This window comes from Ursus maritimus, unplaced genomic scaffold, assembly GCF_017311325.1.
Source record: "Ursus maritimus isolate PB19 unplaced genomic scaffold, ASM1731132v1 scaffold_8, whole genome shotgun sequence".
In the NCBI taxonomy this organism is placed as follows: Eukaryota; Metazoa; Chordata; class Mammalia; order Carnivora; family Ursidae; genus Ursus; species Ursus maritimus.
In genome coordinates, this window is record NW_024426996.1 from 29303001 (window position 1) to 29322969 (window position 19969).

Consider the following 19969-nt stretch of genomic DNA (forward strand, 5'->3'; position numbering starts at 1 on the left):
ATGTGGTGAGTTTCATATTTTTTCCCCCAAAAAACAATATAAGGCAATTGTTTAAGCTATAGGCAATCAAGTAATTTCCTTGCTTTGCTTCTGCATCTTCTCTATACAAATCTCCCCTCACTCCTGTTGGTGGAGGGCTCCTAATCACTTTCGGTTTGGTGGTGCCCAACTGGCATCACTATTTGCTCAAATAAACTCTTGAAAATGTCAATGTGCCCCATTTGTTTTTGTTTTTTTTTAAGATTTTATTTATATGAGAGAGTGAGAGAGAGAGAAAGAGGATGAGCATGAACCAGGGGAGTGGGGGGCAGAGGGAGAGGGACAAGCAAACTCCTCACTGAGCAGGGAGCCCAATCCAGGACCCCGGGATCATGACCTGAGCTGAAGGCAGGTGCTTAACCAACTGAGCCACCCAGGCACCCCAACCTAGTTGATCTTTTAATGTCAACAAATAGTTGATGGTTGAGGCCATCACTGTTAGGATCACCCAGAAGGGCTTATTTAAATGACCAGGGCAAGGATAGAACAATGGGTGGCTAAGGATAGAAGTAGAAATAAAGAGTTCTCCAAGGTCACTGAAAAGGTGTGGCCAGGGAGGAAGAAAGCTAGAGGATGGCTCCACAAAGCTTAAGATGGGGTTTCAGCAAATATGATTAAGGCTGCTAAACAACCAAGCTTTAAAAAAGAAGAAGAAAAAAGACCCTAAAAAGGGTAGCTATTAGATATTATGACTGTTGTTCTTGACAATGGCAGTTTCAGTGGTATGTCAAGAGTAGACTGCAGAGAATTGAGAGGTGAATAGGCAAAAAGTGAAAACAATAAATACTAATACTTATCAGTAGCATGGAAAAAAATTGATAACCTGTTCAAAGTACTCATAATATATCTTACCTAAGATATACCTATGTTATAATTCTTTGAGGAAATTGATAATTTTTACATGACTTTCAGCAATTGCTTTCAATATTTATTTTCCATATTGCCTGTCCAATTGTACGAAAATTTTGATATGCATAAACACTGTAAATGAAGTATTCCAAAAGTGTACTTGGAGGCCTGAATTTTCTATTTTAGCTGGATACAATGATAAAATTACAAAATATTTGAAAAATGTCCACAATAACTTTTGTACCAAGAAGAAATAAACTACATTATAGTAAACCTATTTCCTGGAGTTGGGGGACAAGAAACTGATTATATTTAAGCATGGATCTTTTGTTTATGTTTACCTTTCAGATGATAAATCATTCTATTACCTTGCCTCTTTTAAAATCACAAATATAAAATACAAAGAAAATTATGGAATGAAAAGCTCAAGAGAGTTTACAGAAAGGAGTCATCAGATTGAGAGAATGGTAAGCCTAATAGAAATTTCAAAAGTTTATGAATGTGTTTTTCTGTTTCACTTTCAGTATGTTTGCTCTAAGAACTTAGCCTCTCCATGCCCCAATCTCTTCTTCTGTAAAATGTGGATAATATCTCGCCCATATGGTTGTTCAGGATTAAATAACTTAATATATGTAAAATACTTAGAATAATGTTATATACCATTAAATATGTGTAGATTAGAGTAGGCTACTAATTAGCAACTAAGAAAACTGTTGGTTGAAACAGATGTTCTCCCTATTTTTAGTTCTTGATTTTCTGTCCTGGTTCATTGTCCTTAAACTTTTTTAACATCAGAATATATGATTGCCATGTTTGCCTTATCATTTTTTATTATGTTTTTAAAAGCATGTAAAGCCTCACACACAAGATTAGACTCATAGAAAGACTACTTAGAATTCAAGTTGTTAAAGTTCTTTAAGCAGGCTCCATGCCCAGCACGGAGCCCAGTGCAGGGCTGGATCTCACAACCCTGAGATCATGACCTGAGCCAAAATCAAGAGTAAGAAGCTTAACCCACTGAGCCACCTAGGTGCCTGAGTCTATAATTTTTTATATCAGTCTCAAATCTAGTTATGCCTTTCATGGTTTCCTTTGAAAACTATGCATTTATCAAGGCATTTCTAACTTTCAAAGTATATTAGACAAGCTAAATCTCTACAAGCTAAATCAAACTGAATAATCTTCCATTTTTTGTCCCATGAAAAGCATGTCTGTGGAGACCATAGATTTGTTTAGCAAAACCCAGTATATTAATTAGCCAAGAGTGTACTCCTTAAAGCTTATGAGAGTTATTCTGGAACAATAAAGTAATCATTCTATAGAAAGAAGACTGGATTAGTATGATGATTTATGATTAGCTCAATTAAAAGATGACTTTAGCACTTCAACCCTCACTCACTGTACATTCCTTTCTCTGAATTATTAACAATGTAGGAAAGTATTTGCATTTTATTTAGTTATTTATCTTTATATAGGTTGATTCTAAATATTGAAAACCAATGAATAGTATTTTCATATCCATAGCTATTTAAAGTGTTTGTAATTTAACAAAACAGTGTTTTTTTACAATTGTGTTGTCACACAAGAATGTTCCCAAAAGCAAATTTTTAAAAAGATTTTATTTATTTATTTATTTATTTATTTGACAGAGAGAGAAACAGTGAGAGAAGGAACACAAGCAGGGGGAGTGGGAGAGGGAGAAGCAGGCTTCCCGCTGAGCAGGGAGCCCAATGTGGGGCTCAATCCCAGAACACTGGGATCCAGAACACTGGGATCATGACCTGAGCCAAAGGCAGATGCTTAACGACTAAGCCACCCAGGCGCCCCTCCCAAAAGCAATTTTGTGTACTACTCACTCATTTATTTTAAGTTCTCTACCATTTTACTATATCCTCAGATATGTCCAAAGTCTCACTATTTCTTTATTTCTTTAATTCTTCTTTCTCAAAACTTTATCCTTTCTGCTTCAATTTGAACTGGTTGCTTTCTAGGTCGACTCCAGAGAGGTAACCTGGGTCCAAACAGGATTTCTCTAGTATGTGAGAGCCATTGCTTCTTGCATCACATAATTTTCTTGATATGGTGCGTTATGTCCTTAAGCACCTTCCTTAAGAAAAAAAAGTGCACAGGAGGTAACATTTCTGTATTATTTTATGTTAAAAAATGCTTTATTCTATAGTCCACTCAAGTGACAATTTGAATGTAAACCTTAAAATTGAAAATAATTTCCCCTCAGACCATCTGAGGCCTTGCTTCATTTGTATTACTCTATCACTGCAGCTGATGAGAAATTTTTTGTGTTTCTTTTTAGGTCATTTCTTCTTTCTCTAGAAGCTTTTCTACTCTATTTTTTTGTTTTCTGAAATTTCATAATGATGTGTCTTGGCATTTGGTATTTTTTCTTTCGTTCATTTTTGTTGGGATATCATTATACTTTAGAAACAATGTAAAACATTTTAAAGAACGATAATAAGATGAATATCCAAGAACTCACCACCGAATTTCAGAAATAGAACTTTACCAGTACCTCTGAAGCCTCTATATGTTCTTCTTTCTCTATTCTTCATAGTTAAAAACTGTTTTGAATTTGGATATAATCATTCTGTGGTTTTATCACCTATGTATACATAGTCAAATACTATATTATGCAATTTTACCTCTTTTGAACTTTATGTAAATATAATCATATTATATCTTTCTGTGACTTCATTCTTTCACTCAACATTACGTTTTTGAGATTTTCCCTTTTTGATGTATGTAGCTATAGTTTATTTGTTTTCACTTCCATGTAGAATGTTCTAGAAAGAATATATTACTATTTATTGATTCGTTGACAAATATTTCAGCTATTTTTACTTTTATAATTATGAACAATGAAGCTAATTAACATCCTTGCAGATTAGTGCATGCACTCCTAGTGCATGTGCAAGAGACTCCACAGGTCATAAACCAAGCAGATGGTTTGCTGGGTCATAGGTTATGCTCAGACTCAACTTTATCAGATTCTGATCAATGGTTTTCCAGGGGGTTTGTAGACATTGGCACCGCCACCAGCAGGGAATGAGTTCACACATCAAAATTTTCTACAAAATTGGCTTTTGCCAAACTGGTATGTATGTATATGTGTATGTATGTAACTCATTATGAATTTAACTTGCATTTTCCCGATTATTAATAATGTTCATCAGCAGTTATCAACCATTTGTATTTTGTCCTTTATAAATACTTACTCATGATCTTTTGCCCATTTCTTTTTTCTTTTTCTTTTTCTTTTTTTACTTAACATACAGTATAATATGCCCATTTCCTATTGTATTTTTGTCTTTTAATTTATTCTTAGAACATTTTTTGGGAAAAAAAGAAACATTTTTTTGGGAAATGAATCCTTCATTTTGGGAAATGAATCTTTTTCCATTTTGTGATTTGCCTTTTCATTTTTTAATAATATATTTTAATGAACACTATTCTGAATTGTAATATCATTAGTTACATCATTCTTTTATTATTAGTATTCTTTGTGTTTGTATAAGAAATCCTTTCTGATCCTGATGTCACTGTCTTTAAAAAAATCGGTTTTCCTTTTTTCATTTAAGCCTTCTTTATTCTACATGGAATTCATATTTGCATATGTGTTTGACATAGGGATTTAATTTCATTTTTCCCCCTATATGAATAAAACATTTTTCTTAGCGCCACTGATTGAGCAGTCAGTTTTTCTTGGCTGATCCGCCATGCCATCTCTGCCACAAGTCAAGTTTCCATGTGTGAATCAGGATGTTGCTATGCTCTCTAATCTGTTCCATCGATCTGCTTGTTTTGCATTGTGTCAATACTGCAGTGTTTTAACCTCTGTAGTTTGACAGTAAGTACTGATACTTGTTATATTAGTTTCCTAGTGTTGCTGTACCAAATTACCACAAACTAGTGGCTTAAAGCAATAGAAATTTATTCTCTCGCAGTCATGGAAGCCAGAAATCTGAATCAAGGTATCAATAGTGCTGGCTCCCTTGGAAGGCACTAGGGAAGAATCTTTCTTTGCCTCCTTCAGCTTCTGGTAGCTTCAGACATTCCCAGACATAATTTTAATGGGGTTTTCAAAAAAGGAGAGAATATATAGTCAATCTGCTATCTTGGACAAAAATCTCCTTATTTGCATGTAATCGAAGTTCATCATTTCAAAATTAACATCTACAGAATCAAAACTAAATCTCCTTCCATAAGAATACCTCCAAATCCTTGAATATTTTATTCCTTTCCCTTCACTGTATCTCATTCTACTTCAACTTTCTCAAAGGAGAGTGAATACAATTAAAATTTTATGCAATGTGCATTTGTGCATAATAAATAAGCAGGAGTTTTCTGGTTAGTTCCAATATCTTTTATGATGACAACAATTTATTGGCCTTTTATTTTTTATCATCAGAGACTGTTAAGCTAATACCTCCTCAGAAATGTGAAAGGTTCTCTTATATTGTTTAACTGCAATTTTTTTTCTTTCTCTTTCACATTCATTTCATGAAGCCAGTTTCCTTACTTCACTGTCCCTACCCCTCAGGACCACCTTTACTGTGCCCATGGGCAGCTCCAAGAGGATGTCAACACTGTGGTGCAAGGAAGTAGAGAGCAGGGTAGAGAAGGAGGACAGGAGTTAGAGCAGGCCCTGTGTGGGGGTATAGGGCTCCTGCATCCCTCTGGGATCTGAGCCTGGAAGGCTTTGACAGAGTCTGGTGAATGCCTCAGTGGAAACGGTAATTCCTGGCTAGTTTGAGTTTGATGTATGTGGCCTTCATCTCCTTGGCCTCAGGGTTCTGCACATCTTTGAATCCCTCCCCTTTGGTGCTCACTACCTGGTTGTTGATGTATTGGATCAGCTTCTTGAGGGCCTCCCTGGGAGCCATGGGCTGGTAATCTCCTGATCCTCTGTGTTATCCACCATCATGTACTTCTGCAAGATGAACCATTTCAGTTCATCCTTTTGAGGACCCTTCGAGGCATCTGGGCAGGTCCTGGTTGGGGCCATTCCAAGCTGGAGTCCCCTCTTCCTTCCCCTCTACCAACATCTGCACAAATTCTTCCAAGTCTCCCTGAGCTGTGGCCAGTATCCACTGGGCCTGCGCCACTGAATAAGGAGGGAACACCTCTAAGAGTACATGCACACCTGGAAGCAACTCTTCCTCAGCACTGGCTGATTCATCCTGGGTGTCTACAATAGTAGCATATAGGAGAAGCCCTAGTCTCTTCATTGAGCTTTTCAGGCCACTGCAGGAGCTATGTGGAGATGGGCACCACACCTTGAACTACAGAGCTCTGAGTTTGCAGGTTCTCTTTTTTCTTGGAACCACTCAACTGCCCTAAGAGCTTCTGCATCATGTCCCCTATCATACCACTTGGAATGTGGGCAAACCAGGCACATAAGCCATCATCATCTCAGTGAAGGCCTCCACATCGAAGGAGGATGAATTTTACTTTTTCCACTCTGATTTGAATGGTTTTTATTTGCTTTTCTTACCTGATTGCTCTGAGTTTTTCAGCACTGAATTGAATAGAAGTGGTGAGAATGAGCATCCTTGTCTTGTTTCTGATTAAAGGAAAAGTTTTCAACTTTTTACCATTTAGTATATCAGCTGTGGACATGCCATATATGGCCTTTACTATGTTAAGGTACATGCCTAATTTGTTGAGAATTTTTAATCATGAAAGGAGCATTAGTGCACTTGCCCAGTAAATGCAGTTTAGATAGGGAACAAATATCTGCTACAATTCCTCTTTTACCACAATTCATCATCTGTAAGTGAATTCAGCTTCTTAATGAATTTCTTAAGAGGAAAAAAATTATTTACTTGTAAGTGATTAGAGACAATATAATTCCCATTGGCCTAGGCCTCCAGCTCATCCAAGACATGATCCTGATTTTGCTTCTTTTTCTTCTATTGCTCTGTAAATTCCCATAATAAATGGGACAGTTTGGGTAGATAGTAGCAGAAACCCAATGAACAAGTGAAGGAAGGAAAGAAGGAAGGAAGGAAGGAAGGAAGGAAGGAAGGAAGGAAGGAAGGAAGAGGAAGGAAGGAGGGAGGGAGAGAAGATTGTTGGGAAAATCTAGAGATTCATTTGACTTCAGGTATGGTGGGATTCAGAGGCTCAAACAATGTCTTCAGGCTTTCTCCACATGGCAGGTGACATAGCTTACATCTACTCTATATTCACATGTTTCCAGGTATTAACTGAAGCAGGAAAAGACAATTTCCCATAACAGTCCTTGGAGGAAAATTTGAAGAACCAGTCTAGTTGGCCAAAGTTGGAATACATCCTCAATCCTACACTAATAACTGTGACCAAGAAAATAAACCTGTGCCATCTTTGTGGTAGATGGGATAAGTGGCAAGTTTAGCTCCATCTGGGCCATATGGAATGAGTTTCCTGTAGGAAAGAAGGGGTCTCTTAGCAGGAAAAAAAAGGGGGGGGAGTACCAATGAATACACAATAACTCTAATTCTAAAATTTTAATCTCTAACCCAGATATCTCTGAACCCTAGACTTGTGCATTCAATGGTCTACTTGACATTTCCACTTGGATCTCTCATAGGCATCTTGATGTTATATCTAAATCCAATTCTTAAAAGTTGTTCCTTTTCTCACTCTCTAATTCCTATTTTTTTCCACTCAGCCAATGACATCACTGTCCATATAGTTACCAGAATACTATTTTCCCTTATCCTCATGTCCAATTCATTCACAAATGATGTTTCTATTTCTAATTCACTGTCTCCATCCTGGACCTAGCTAATGCATTCCCTCATATGGGCAGCTTACCATAATCATTGCTTCCACTCAGGCTCCCTCTAATATCTTGTCTACATAGCAACCAGATGATCTTTTAAAAACATATTATATATTACTTTGCTTAAAATGTCATAAGTGGTTTCCAAATGTACTTAGAATAAAATCCAAACTTTTTATGAAGTCCTCCAAGGAACTTAATGCTCTGGCTCTGACTATTCCTCCAATTTCTACGCTCTCCTCCTTGCTCACCTCTGGCCATATTGGCCTTCTTTTTGGATGCTCTGCACATTCTGTTCCTTCTACCTGGAAGATTGTCCCATGATCTTGTTCTTTTTGCTTATTTCTTCTGATCTTTCGGATATCACTTAAATGTCCCTCCTTAGAGAACCCTTACTTATTATAGACCCCCAGCCATTATCCTATGTTACTTGACTATATTAGTAGTTGCCTCTTATAATTAATTTATTTTTGTTGATGACTGTCTATCCCTCTATTCTATGAGTCCAGGGACCACAGCTTTTTGCTTACTAATTTTTATCCAGTGTTGTCTCAGTGCCTTAAAAATAGAATATTCCTAATCAATTGCATTGAGTGAATAAATAAGTGAGAAAAAAGGAAGGAGACACAATATAGTGAAAGAGTCATGAAGAGATCCAAAAGCTGGCATTTTTTCTTCACACTGTTGTTTATGATTAACCACAGCTGGAGAATCAATCAGTTAATGAAAATGTTATTGTACACCTATTTTGCGCAAGACTGTGAAGGATGCCAAGTTCTAAACAGTACAGTCTCTTCCTTATTGGAGGTTTTTTTTTATTTATTTAAATTCTGTTAGCCAACATATAGAACATCATTAGTTTCAGATTTAGAGTTCAGTAATTCATCAGTTGCATATAACACCCAGTGCTCATCACATCACATGCCCTCGTTAATGCCCATCACCCAGTTACTCCATGCTCCCACCCACCTCCCCTCCAGCAACCCTCAGTTTCTTTCCCATAGTTAAGTGTCTCTCATGGTTTGTCTCCCTCTCTGATTTTTTCCTATTCCATTTTTCCCTCCCTTTCCCCTATGATCTCCTGCACTGTTTCCTGAATTCCTCATATGAGTGAAACCATATGATAATTGTCTTTCTCTGATTGACTTATTGGAGTTTATAATGCAGTTTATGTATGAAAGTCTGTGCTCGGGAAAGAATACAAACAAGGTAGATTAGATAACAAGACAATATGGCAATATAGAGCTGTCACAGTACAGAATATAATTGTCAAGTATATATCATGTGAACAAAAAGTGTTTTAGGAGTTCAGAGAAAGGAAAAATCCCGTTGGACTAGCAGGAAGTTTTCTTGGAGAGGAAAGGAATAGGGATTTGTCTTCTTGGTATGTTCACCCTCTGTTGTATTTCCCTGACAGTAGCAAAAAATCTGCAGAACTTGCCTGACTTATTTTCATGGGTGGACCTGGAAAGGGATTCCCTAGTTGGCATCCGGTAACTACTGATCTTTCATGAGGACTTAATCTGCATGCAGTTCCCAGCCAGAGGGAAGGTGCAAGCTCAGGCTTGTGGAAGATAGTAACTAGATGTACTATTAGTCAGCGTCACAAGTATTGTTTCAAACATGTTGTTTTGTTTTTTTGACGCTGGAGTTCAAACCAAGGACTCCAAGTGGGATCTGATTTTAAGGTGAACTTTTTTTCCCATTTTAGCTTAGACTCTATCTTGTTTTAAATGGAATAATCTCTAAAAAAAAAAAAAATCTATTCTTAGGTTTGGACCACGAAAAGGGAAGGATACAATTAGTTTTTGTAATTTGGACTAAATGTAACATTACTGAGTTCTCAGTAGAAAAATGTAAACAGTAAGTTCATTTTCTCCAGAAATTGCTTACAGTGATGATTAGGTGTCTAAAAAGAAACAGTTTTTCAGAAGCAGAAAAAATGCAATCTCTCAAGAGATGAACTATTACGAGGTTTAGATTCAGGGAATAAAAGATATATCCGAGGTCGTCTTTAAGGGTTTCCTGCCCCAGGACTCTCTACCCAGCACCAAACTGAACATCTGTCATCAGGTATATAGTATATAAGTATAAGAGTTGTCAGTGTCACTTAATATACTTAAGAACACAAGATCTAGCTCCAGATTCCCAGAGTTCATATGCCAGAACTAGCACTTTCTTCAACAAGTTTACTAAAGTGCCCTGGCACAGTTCCTTTACCTTTAAAATGAGGCTGATGAGAATTTAAAAAATACTTTACTCCTAAGGTGGTATGAGGTTTAAACAAAGGAATTGGCTCAATGCATACCCTGTACTATGGACTTAGTGTATGTAAGCTATTATTAGTGGTCACACCACTACTGTACTGTGCCAGAATCTACCCATTTTTAAAACAGAGGTCAACTCCTCTGAGAATGAAAGTCTTGCTAATAATCACATTTTAGTTTGAATGGATTCTTAGCACTTTCTTATACTTGGATATGACAGAATCCTGATCCTTTCCCCAAACGCCATTATGTGCACCGTTCAGAATTTCAGAGGACATTTATATAAGGTGTTGGAGACCTTAACATCAGATTTTCTCCCTGTTCCCTGAGATACGGAAATAAAATGAGCTCAGAGAAGCTTAGTGAAATCATAAGTGACATAACTCAAAAGTGATCCAAACCCCTGGAATGACCATACAGAAGGAGCTCACCACTGGAGTCTCCTGGCTCCCACTTGCTTTAGATTCCTGTGGATTTCTATTTATACTTGGCAACATGATTTGCAGATGAAACAAAACAATGTGTTATTATCTTCTTCCCTTTACCATATTGTTGATTCTTAACTCATTTATTCATTCGTGGAGTTATTCAAACATGCATTGAATATTTACTGTGAGTCAGGCAGTGTTCGAATCACTGAAGATAAAAAGATGGATCAGACACACTCCCTCCCATCACATAGCTCACAGTCTAAAGTGGGGGAAAGGCACAACTGTGAACTGGTATGATAATCACTATAACAGCCTCATGTGCAAGATGCTGGGGTGGTCCAAATAAAGGAGTATTGAACTTTGAGGAGGGCAAATCAAAGATAACTTATTGGTCCCTAGAGTGTCTGGATGGTAACCAAATTGTCATTAAAGGAATTGCCAGGGGAAAAAAGTGCATTGTGGGAAGAGGAAATGAATGTGCAAAGCCATAGAGGTGTGAACCAGTCTAGTGGGATTGGGAAAGAGTAAGTCATTCAGTAGATAAGAAAATAGGCATTGAAGGTAGAGGTGGGGCCAGGGTGAATGAAGGCCTAAGATTGTGGAGCTTGCACTGAGGGAGACATTGGGCTTGAAGCAGGAGTATAACATACTCAGATCTGTACTTTAGGGATGTCACCCTGGTTGGTAGCATTGTGGGGGAACAGCTGAGAGGAGAGAGGACAGAGTAGAATGGCAGAAACGCGCCAGTGAGGGGATACTACAGAGGCCCAGGCACAAGTTTCGAAGATGCAGATTTCAGACCATAGCAGTGGAATTGGAGGAAGGGAGGGAGATTCAATATTTAGTAGGTAAAATCTATTGAGCATTGTTACTAGTTTAAAGGAGTCAGGGAGAGGGATAAATCTTGGGGGGAGATAGGCAATAATCCTCCTTCCCAGAGGATGTAGTATGGGGGGGGGAGGGGGCAAGATTTACCAGGGAGGTGGGCCTTATGTACACTCATGTGGACCTGCAATTTCTGATTTCTGATTCTCAGTCCAATGCTTTTTACTGTGAGGCACTGCCTCAACAGTCTTTTGGGAATTAGGTCCCAGGAAATCAGCTCACTGAACATCCAAATCTTTCAATAGCTCAGGCTGGAAAAGCTGAGTAATAAAACGCTGATGGTATAGAGTGTGGTGAAACTTATTCCCAAAGCTGGTACCAGTTGTGAAAGCCTGCCTGCCACAGAAAGGTGACTAACTAGTGAGGGCATCAGAGTCAAAGGACACATATTGCTGCTTATTGTGCCAAATGCTTCAGTAATGGGATAATCATTTAAGAAAGCAATGAGTTGATACAAATAGTGGACTAGTTTCCATATCTGGGAATAAGACAAATTTAGGGTGGGCTTTCTTAAAAGTGAGGGTGCTGGGGCACCTGGTTCAGTCGGTTGAGTGTCTGACTCTTGATTTCACCTGGAGTGTGGAGCCTGCTTGGGATTATCTCTTTCTCCCTCTCCCCCACCTCTCCCTGCACGTGCTTACTTTCTCTCTCTCCCTCTCAAAAAGATACATTTAAATTAAATTAAATTATTAAATTAAATTAAATTAAATTATTAAAAGTCAGGATGCTGCCTTTAAAAATAGCACAGATACTTAAATTAATTTGACAATAATCAAAATGAACATTACCAATAGTTTAGCACACACCAGGCAAGGTGTGAAATGTGCGATAAACATTATCTCATTTAATCTTCAAAACAACTCTATGAGGTAGATATTGTTGTTATCTTGTTTCACAGAGGCTTAACAAAATTACATAATTTTGTTAAGGTTATACATTTATGCAAGGATTAGAACCTCTTTTAGTCTTACCACTATGATAAACCAGTTCCAATCTGGGAATAAACCAAAATTGTCTTTGCCTCAACTGTATAGAAAAGACAAGGAGTAACGTTTTTCTTATGACTAATATTTCTTTTGTTTAATGTTTCTAACCAGATGTCTAGGATATTTCTACGTTCTTCTGGAGGGGGTCGGTTTATCAAATCTCATGTTATCAAACTGAGGTATGTAAACTTAGTTTGCAAATTTTATTTAAGACTTTAATTTATTTGAGAGAGAGAGTGAGAGAGAGAGGACATGAGCAGGGAGGAGGGACAGAGGGAGAGGGAAAACCAGACTTTCATCTGACCAGGGATCCCAACCCAGGGTTCCATCCCAGGACCCTGGGATCATGACCTGAGCCAAAGGCAGACGCTTAACTGACTGAGCCACCCAGGGGCCCTAGTTTGCAACTTCAAACCAGTACCCTTAAGAAACACTCGATCAACATGACTGTCCAGCTCCCTCAGGCAAATCTTTGCAGGAATACAGAGATTTCATAAATCCTGAGCAATCCAGCTTATACTGCATATACATCTCTCAGTCACAATAGGCAGAGGCAAAGTGCTCTATATCAAGAGGCAATGTCAGTTATTAGACATTGGAAAGGGAGGAATGGCCCTGGTGACACACCTGCTCCTTTAGCTCAGGGCTAAGTAGAATTTAGACCCAACAACAGCAGACTATGACTTTCTCTGCAATAAGGTTTTTCTTTAATGCCATTGCATTTTTGTTATTATTCTATTACCTTTCATTTTTATGTTCTGATAGAAAGCAATATGCATAAATTGAATATATACTTGTTGTATATCTTGTTTTCTACCTATTTTGATGAAAAACTTTAAATTTTTTCTGTGGCTATCAATCAATATACAAATATAAGTATTTGTAATACTTATTTGTCTGCCTCACTTCTTGATGGTAAAGTAAATATACGTGTGGTTAGGGAGCCCCTGCCTTTTCTTCTCTCCCACTCTCTACTTTTGTTCCTTCCTATCTTTGCTTTCCCCTTCCCCCCTCTTCCTTCCTTCTTCGATTCTTTATCTGTTTTTTTTTATAATTTTTATTTTGTTATATTAGTCACCATACAGTACATCCCCACTTTTTGATGCAATATTCCATGATTCATTATTTGCATATAACACCCAGTGCACCATGCAATATGTGCCCTCCTTAATACCCATCACCCGCCTATCCCAATCTCCCACCCCCCTCCCCTCTGAAGCCCTCAGTTTGTTTTCCAGAGTCCATAGTCTCTCATGGTTCATTCCCCCTTCTGATTACCCCCTCTTCCTTCTTCCTCTCCTTCTCCTACAGATCTTCCTATTTCTTATGTTCCATAAATGAGTGAAACCATATGATAATTGTCTTTCTCTTCTTTATCTGTTTTAAGGTTAAATTCAACCTCAGAGGGCAACTGGAGGATTTCTAGACCTACACATTATAGTATAATATGTGATTCCTTTATCAAAAGATTTCCTTTAATAAGTGCTTTCTCTAATTTTCCACTTATCAAACACATATTAACTAACCATCAAATCCCCCAAAATAAATGGCTTAACACAATAAAGGTTTGTTTCATTTTCATGGCATAGTCCAAAGACTCAGAAGTGGCAGCAGGGACTTGGGTGCTGGGAGGGATGTGGAATAGGATTGCCTACTGGAACTTCAGCATCTGGTTGGCAAATATGGGAAGAGTAAAAGCATGGAGGCCAGCATGGGAGGTGCCAGGGGCAGGCTGGATGTGGGGTACATCATTTCTGCCCACATTCCATTGTCCAGAATTCATGAGAGTTTTGCTAAACTGCAAAGGAGGGCAGGAAATGAAATCTAGCTCTATTATCAGGAGGCAAACGTAACTGGATTTCATGAACACAAAGCATTGTCTCTGCCATGCCAGGACTGAAATATGATGTTGGTTGTGATGGCTCACATTGTCTCAAAAAGCAAGTTGTTTAAGTGCATATAAAGCATGAATTCATGAACATCTCCTCCTCTCCCAACCCCCTGCAGACTATGAGCTAAGTAAAGGGCAAGATAATTTTTTTCAGCTACATATCTGAGCCCATATTTCTAGAGATAATTTAGAAATCTGATGTACATATATTTCATCTATTGTTTTTTAAAATTCAGTGTGAATCTTAAGAGGTAAAAATAGTTAATGATTACAGAGGTGGCTTTATCTGCTTTTTTGCTCTTCAGTCCAGATGAACATGGCATGAGAATTTTTATGGTGCTCATGTTTCGATACCCATCAACTGACAGTGCTGAGCAAATCAGGAAAAAGATTGAAAGGATTTTATATCAAAGTCTGAAGACAAAACAATTGCCTTTGACTATAAACAAGCCATCCTTTACACTCACATGTAAGTCCTTTTACCATCCTTGTGGTTCCCTTGCAATCCTCTTTATTTTTCATAAGAATTTAGGTCAATGTCTTCTCCCATTTTAAGACTTCACCGCTGTGAAGTCTTATCAGTGTGGAATAAAACTAAAATAAAAATTCACTATAAGGTAAAGTTTAATTTTCAGAATTTATTTTCATATTTGATTAAGGCTTTTGCTAAAGTTTCTCAATTATTTCCCATATACCATGTCATATCTTTTTAAAAGCATGAGAGGGTAGGTATTATTTTCTGCCATTTTAAGGAAGCTGAGATTCAAGGAAAATGTGAGACATGGGACTAGCAAGACTTGGAGGCCAAAACTAAAGCACAGGTGTTCTGAATCCCAGAAGTCTTTACAGGTCAGTTCAGGGGGTTAGCTTCTGTAGTATCAGGGAAACAAACATCTTTATGGAAGTTAACCCCTGGACGACGAATCATTGACATGATCTGCGAAGAGGTTCTCTATATTATTTCCAATTTAAAATGATGTTTCATTCATTTCCTCATTTATTCCTCACAAAACAAAATCAGAAAAGTTTTGTTTTTCCCCAAAATTAGAAGGAAATGAGGCCAAAATACTAAGAAATTAAAACTACCTCACAGCTAGTTGGAATCCAAGCTGAGAGGCATACTAATATGTTTCAAACGCTAAGTCTCAAGGTCAGGTACTGTGCCTTTTTGTTCCTTACCCCTCCCCCAAACACTAGAGTAAGTCTCACACACAGCAGGTGTTCCAGTTGTGTTCACTGTTCTGATTAAGTACTTCAAGGGCAGCTATTTCTGATTTATTAACAAGAAATAAGTCTTGCCCTTTGGACTGGAAAGTCTTTTCCCCATCCATGAATTTAAGAAAAAGATTGTCTAAAGGTAATTTCTCTGTTGTTAGAAATAAGGAAAATACTTAAAATCCATTTTGAGATAGAATCCTCACACACATTAATGACAACTTTCATGAAGTAATTAGAAATAATGAAGAGTATGGTATCTACCTTAAGTATTAATTATATTCCAAAGTAAAACACATTTTTCAGCATTCTATAAATGGCAATCTCAAATTAAATTTCAATTTCTGATAATATAATTGCCCCTAATGCATGATTATTTATGTTAAAATATCCATCATAAAAGACACATTAAGGGGTTTTTTTTTGCAATTTTTAAAAAATAATTTTTACAGTTTTTTTAAAAATAATTTTTCAGACTTCTTGGTCATGCACACTGACTTTTTATTATACAGATTGTTTTAATATCAAAATAACTGTATTCTATGACTATACTCAATAACCAAAATTCTCCTACAAATATTTTCTTCTGCCACATAAATATCTCATGTTAAATAAAGAGAAGTGAAATGTCCAGGAAGCCTCTAGTAGGGCTTGGGGCTCACATCGCTCTCTTGGGGAGGTCAGTGTTCCTGAGGAGATCATCATATACTTCTTTATTTTCTCTGTCAAATAAACAAAACAAAACAAACACCAAAAAAAAAAAAAAACCCAAAAAACAAAAGACAATGAAACTAAACTTGAACACGAAGAGAAGTTTAAAGGGAAAAATGATGTCACAGAAGGGAGGCATAAAGTGGTATGGTTGGGGTTCCTGGACTGGCTGTATGGCAAAGAGCTTCTTCATGCCTCTGCTGTCTGCTCCCTGAGCTGCAGCCTTCTGCAATATTCACCATGAGGAAGAATCCTCAGTGAGAGGCGGCCATCAACCTACACTGAATGAATTCCTATCCTTTGTAGACCAGGGCTGGAAATTGGGCTGTGAGGGGCCTGTGATACCCTTTGTTCCCTGGAGCTGCCCTTTCAATACTGGCCATCAGGCATATGCTTGACACACACTGGCTGCTACATCTAATATGGCGAGCACCAGTTGTGATGGGAATCGAAGGTTGCATCCTCAAGTTTTACTGGAGCTCCCAAAGAAGGTAATCAGGGACAGTTATCCTTACCATTCTTTCCTAAATCTCTAATTTGTTTTTCAGATCTCATAGCAAAAATCGGAAAACAACAAAATGCTCTCTTTTCATTTTAAAGTAAAATTATACATTTTGGACCAAATCAAATCAGAGTTATGTATGTATTACTTGGCTATGAAAACTTTAATACCCTTTTGAAATATGGATGCTTTGGATAATAAGCATTTCTTATAGTGACCATTTGAACAAAATCACGTAAAAATAGGAACATATTCTTCTACCAACTAATTCAATTTTTTGTTTATTCCAGCTATTGACAGCAAAAAGATGAGGAATCTTCTCAACAGCCGTAAGTTCCAAAACCCACAATTAACTGTCCATTTCATAGCAAAGATAACGAATAAAAGCCACAGAAAAGTTAGAAGTAGAATTTATAAAGTCCTTTTTGCTCATCTTATGTTTTTGTAAACCAAATACTTGGTGTTTTTATTACTGCTTATTTTTAACATTTAAAACATTTAAATTTATAAACTTACACCAAATACAATTTCAAGGTTTTTTTTTTAAAGATTTTTAAATTTATTGTAGAGAGACAGAGAGAGCACGGGGGGAGAGGCAGAGAGAGAATCTCTAGCAGACTCCGCACTGAGCACAGATCCCGAGGCAGGTCTTGATCCCAGGACCCTGAGATCATGATCTGAGCCAAAATGAAGAGTCAGCTGTTCAACCAACTGAGGCACCCAGATGCCCCTACAATTTCAAGTTTTATGACTTGCAGTATACTAAAATAACAATAATAATAATTACATAGTATACTTACTATTACAAGTTTTGTAACTATCTTTCTAATATTGTATATTAATATTCTCTCACAATTCAAGACAATGTTTTAAAGTGGTAACTAGTTAGGTTTTCTCCTGTTAAAATTTCTCTTTCCTTGCATCTTTGCTGAAATATCTGGCATGTACATTTTCTGCCTTCTCCCTTCCATTTCCTTTATCTCAACTTCTTATAGGATTACTGGGTCATACACTTTCCCCTATAAATTCTATACACATTAATCCATTTTCTACTAGTGTTTTGTTATAGAGAAGAAATCTAAGACTGCTGCATTTTTTATTCTTACGTAGGTTATCTTTTTTGTTCTGGGATGAATGTAGGAAATATTTACCCTATAACTTTTTGCCAAGAGAGCAAGATGAAATTATATTTTGCACTGATTTTTGACTAGACATTTTGAATAGACAGTTTTCAATCTGTATATCATTTTTTTCTTGTTCTGGAAAAATGTTCTTCCATTATAAATTTGATGATTGATTTCCATTCTAATTGTTCTTTTTTTTTTTCTCCCTCAGGAACACAGATGATTTATTTGAATTCTATTTTCTGCCCTTCATATCAATCATTATTTCTAGTTCCAGTTCAGTCACCTTCCTCTGCATTCAGAAAGATCTTATCAATTCTGTACTCCCCAAAACCACTTATCTCAGTTGTCTGGTGTCACTTCTTCTCTCCTCCCGTGTGGATTTTATATCTGCTATGATGTGCCTGTGATTTCTTGAATTTTATTTAGTTACAGACAGCTCTTGTGTTATGGGTACTCTCCTCACTGCCTATTTTCCCTCTTCTGTTTGGCTGCTTTTGTTACATTAAGATCATGTTTTTTTGCACAACTTGGCTGATAGCAAACACATGTCCTAAAATTTTTTGTAGAAAATAACTTTCAGAGAGGTGTCTCTCTTCTGAGTTTACATATCTAGTTTGGGGGGCCCTGACCATGCTATATGTTAGATGCAGGCTTAAGTTTTGATCTTACATGCAGAGTTTATGAAAACTACATCAACCTCCCCATTTGCACCACCACGTGCAGCATTCACTGATGCCACTGCTCTTCCTTTCACTGTTTAAATTGCTTTCATGAGGCATCTCAGTCCATTCTTGGAGCTGTAACCAAATACCATAGACTGGGCATTTAATAAATAGCAGAAATTTATTGCTCACAGTTCTGGAGGCTAGAAGTGTCAGATCAGGGTGCCAGCATGGCCAAGTGAGGCACCTTTTCCAATTCACAGATTTCAAGTATCATCATGTCATGAGCAGAAGGGGCTCGGATCTCTCTGGAGACTCTAATAAGGCACTAATCCCATTCATGAGGGCTACACCCTGGTGATTTAAGCATCTCCCAAAGGCCCCACCTACTAATACTATGACCTCTAAGGGTTAGGATTTTAACAAAACTTTGAGGGGTTCACATTCAAACCACCGCATGTGGTAACTACATTTTCATAGAACATCTCATCATTCCTGTATCTTTCAACTGGACGGTGTGCCAGGAAATGTGGCTTCTGCATCCATACAGAGGAAGAAAAGTGTTTGTGAGTCACAGTGGGATGGTTTAAACAGTAGTTTCTGCTTGGCTAGGAACAAGTGCAGCAGAGCTTTATTTCCTGGGCTAGGGAATCACAATAGCAGTGAGCCAAAGGCTTTGCCAAGCTTACCAGGATTCTCTACACAACTCTGGTTCACGGGTTAGAGCTTAGGTCGTCCAAGAAGCTGCTTTCAAACCCCGTTGGATATTGCAGTTTTTACCAGAATTTAAAACTTTTTTTCTTATCTTTCCTTATGTTGTGGTGATTTTGCTCCTTTTGCCTTTGAAAAAAACCATAGACTCAGGTTTTTCATCTACAATGTGAGGATGACACCTAACATAGAGAGTTGTTGTGAAAATTAAAGAAAATATATGTAACATTACATATAAAGGCCTGGCTCAAAACTAGTAGATATTATTTATATTAGTATTACTTCCATGCTTATTTTAAGAGGAAGTTGGGAGAGGGAGGAAGTATTAGGCACTACCAACACGGCACTATAATAGCCTAGAAATCCCATTTGTCCACTTTTATGGTCATTTTGAATTAGAGCTATTTAACTCTGAGGGAATTATGATGAATCTATAAATATGATTTCAGGCATATATATTCCTGTTTCTGAGAAAGTTCCTTTTTGAAAAAAAAAACTAGCATTTTTCATAAAAATATAAGTAATTAAAAGGTACATTAATAGGGGTGCCTAGCTGGCTTGGTCGGTAGAGCATGCCATTCTTGATCCAAGAGTCATGAGTTTGAGCCACACATTGTATATAGAGTTTATTTTTTAAACAAGTAAAATAGGGATGCATGGGTGGCTCAGTCAGTTAAGCAGCTGACTCTTGATTTTGGCTCAGATCATGATCTCAGGGTCATGAGATGGAACCCCACATTGAGCTCTGGGCTCTGCTTGTCCCTCTTCCTCCCCCTTTGCTCTTCCCCTCCACCATCCCCCTGCCTTCTCTCTCTTATAAATAAATAAATACATAAATAAATACATAAATAAATCTTTAAAAATAAATAAAAAATAGAAATAAAAGGTACATTAATAAAATACATCAATATG

At 37.3% G+C, this 19969-nt stretch overlaps 1 protein-coding gene and 1 pseudogene across 1 annotated transcript in view; one reads left to right on the forward strand and one right to left on the reverse strand.

Annotated features, from left to right (window-relative positions):
* Positions 1-19969, forward strand: part of LOC103679190 (transmembrane serine protease 11F) — a 66684-nt gene that overhangs the window by 34772 nt on the left and 11943 nt on the right. Inside the window, exons 4-7 of the mRNA XM_040624903.1 lie at positions 1237-1355; positions 12350-12417; positions 14435-14598; positions 16848-16886. Of these exons, the coding sequence (XP_040480837.1) occupies positions 1237-1355; positions 12350-12417; positions 14435-14598; positions 16848-16886 (390 nt within the window). The remainder of the gene's footprint in view (positions 1-1236; positions 1356-12349; positions 12418-14434; positions 14599-16847; positions 16887-19969) is intronic.
* LOC103679182 lies at positions 4184-6350 on the reverse strand (annotated as a pseudogene).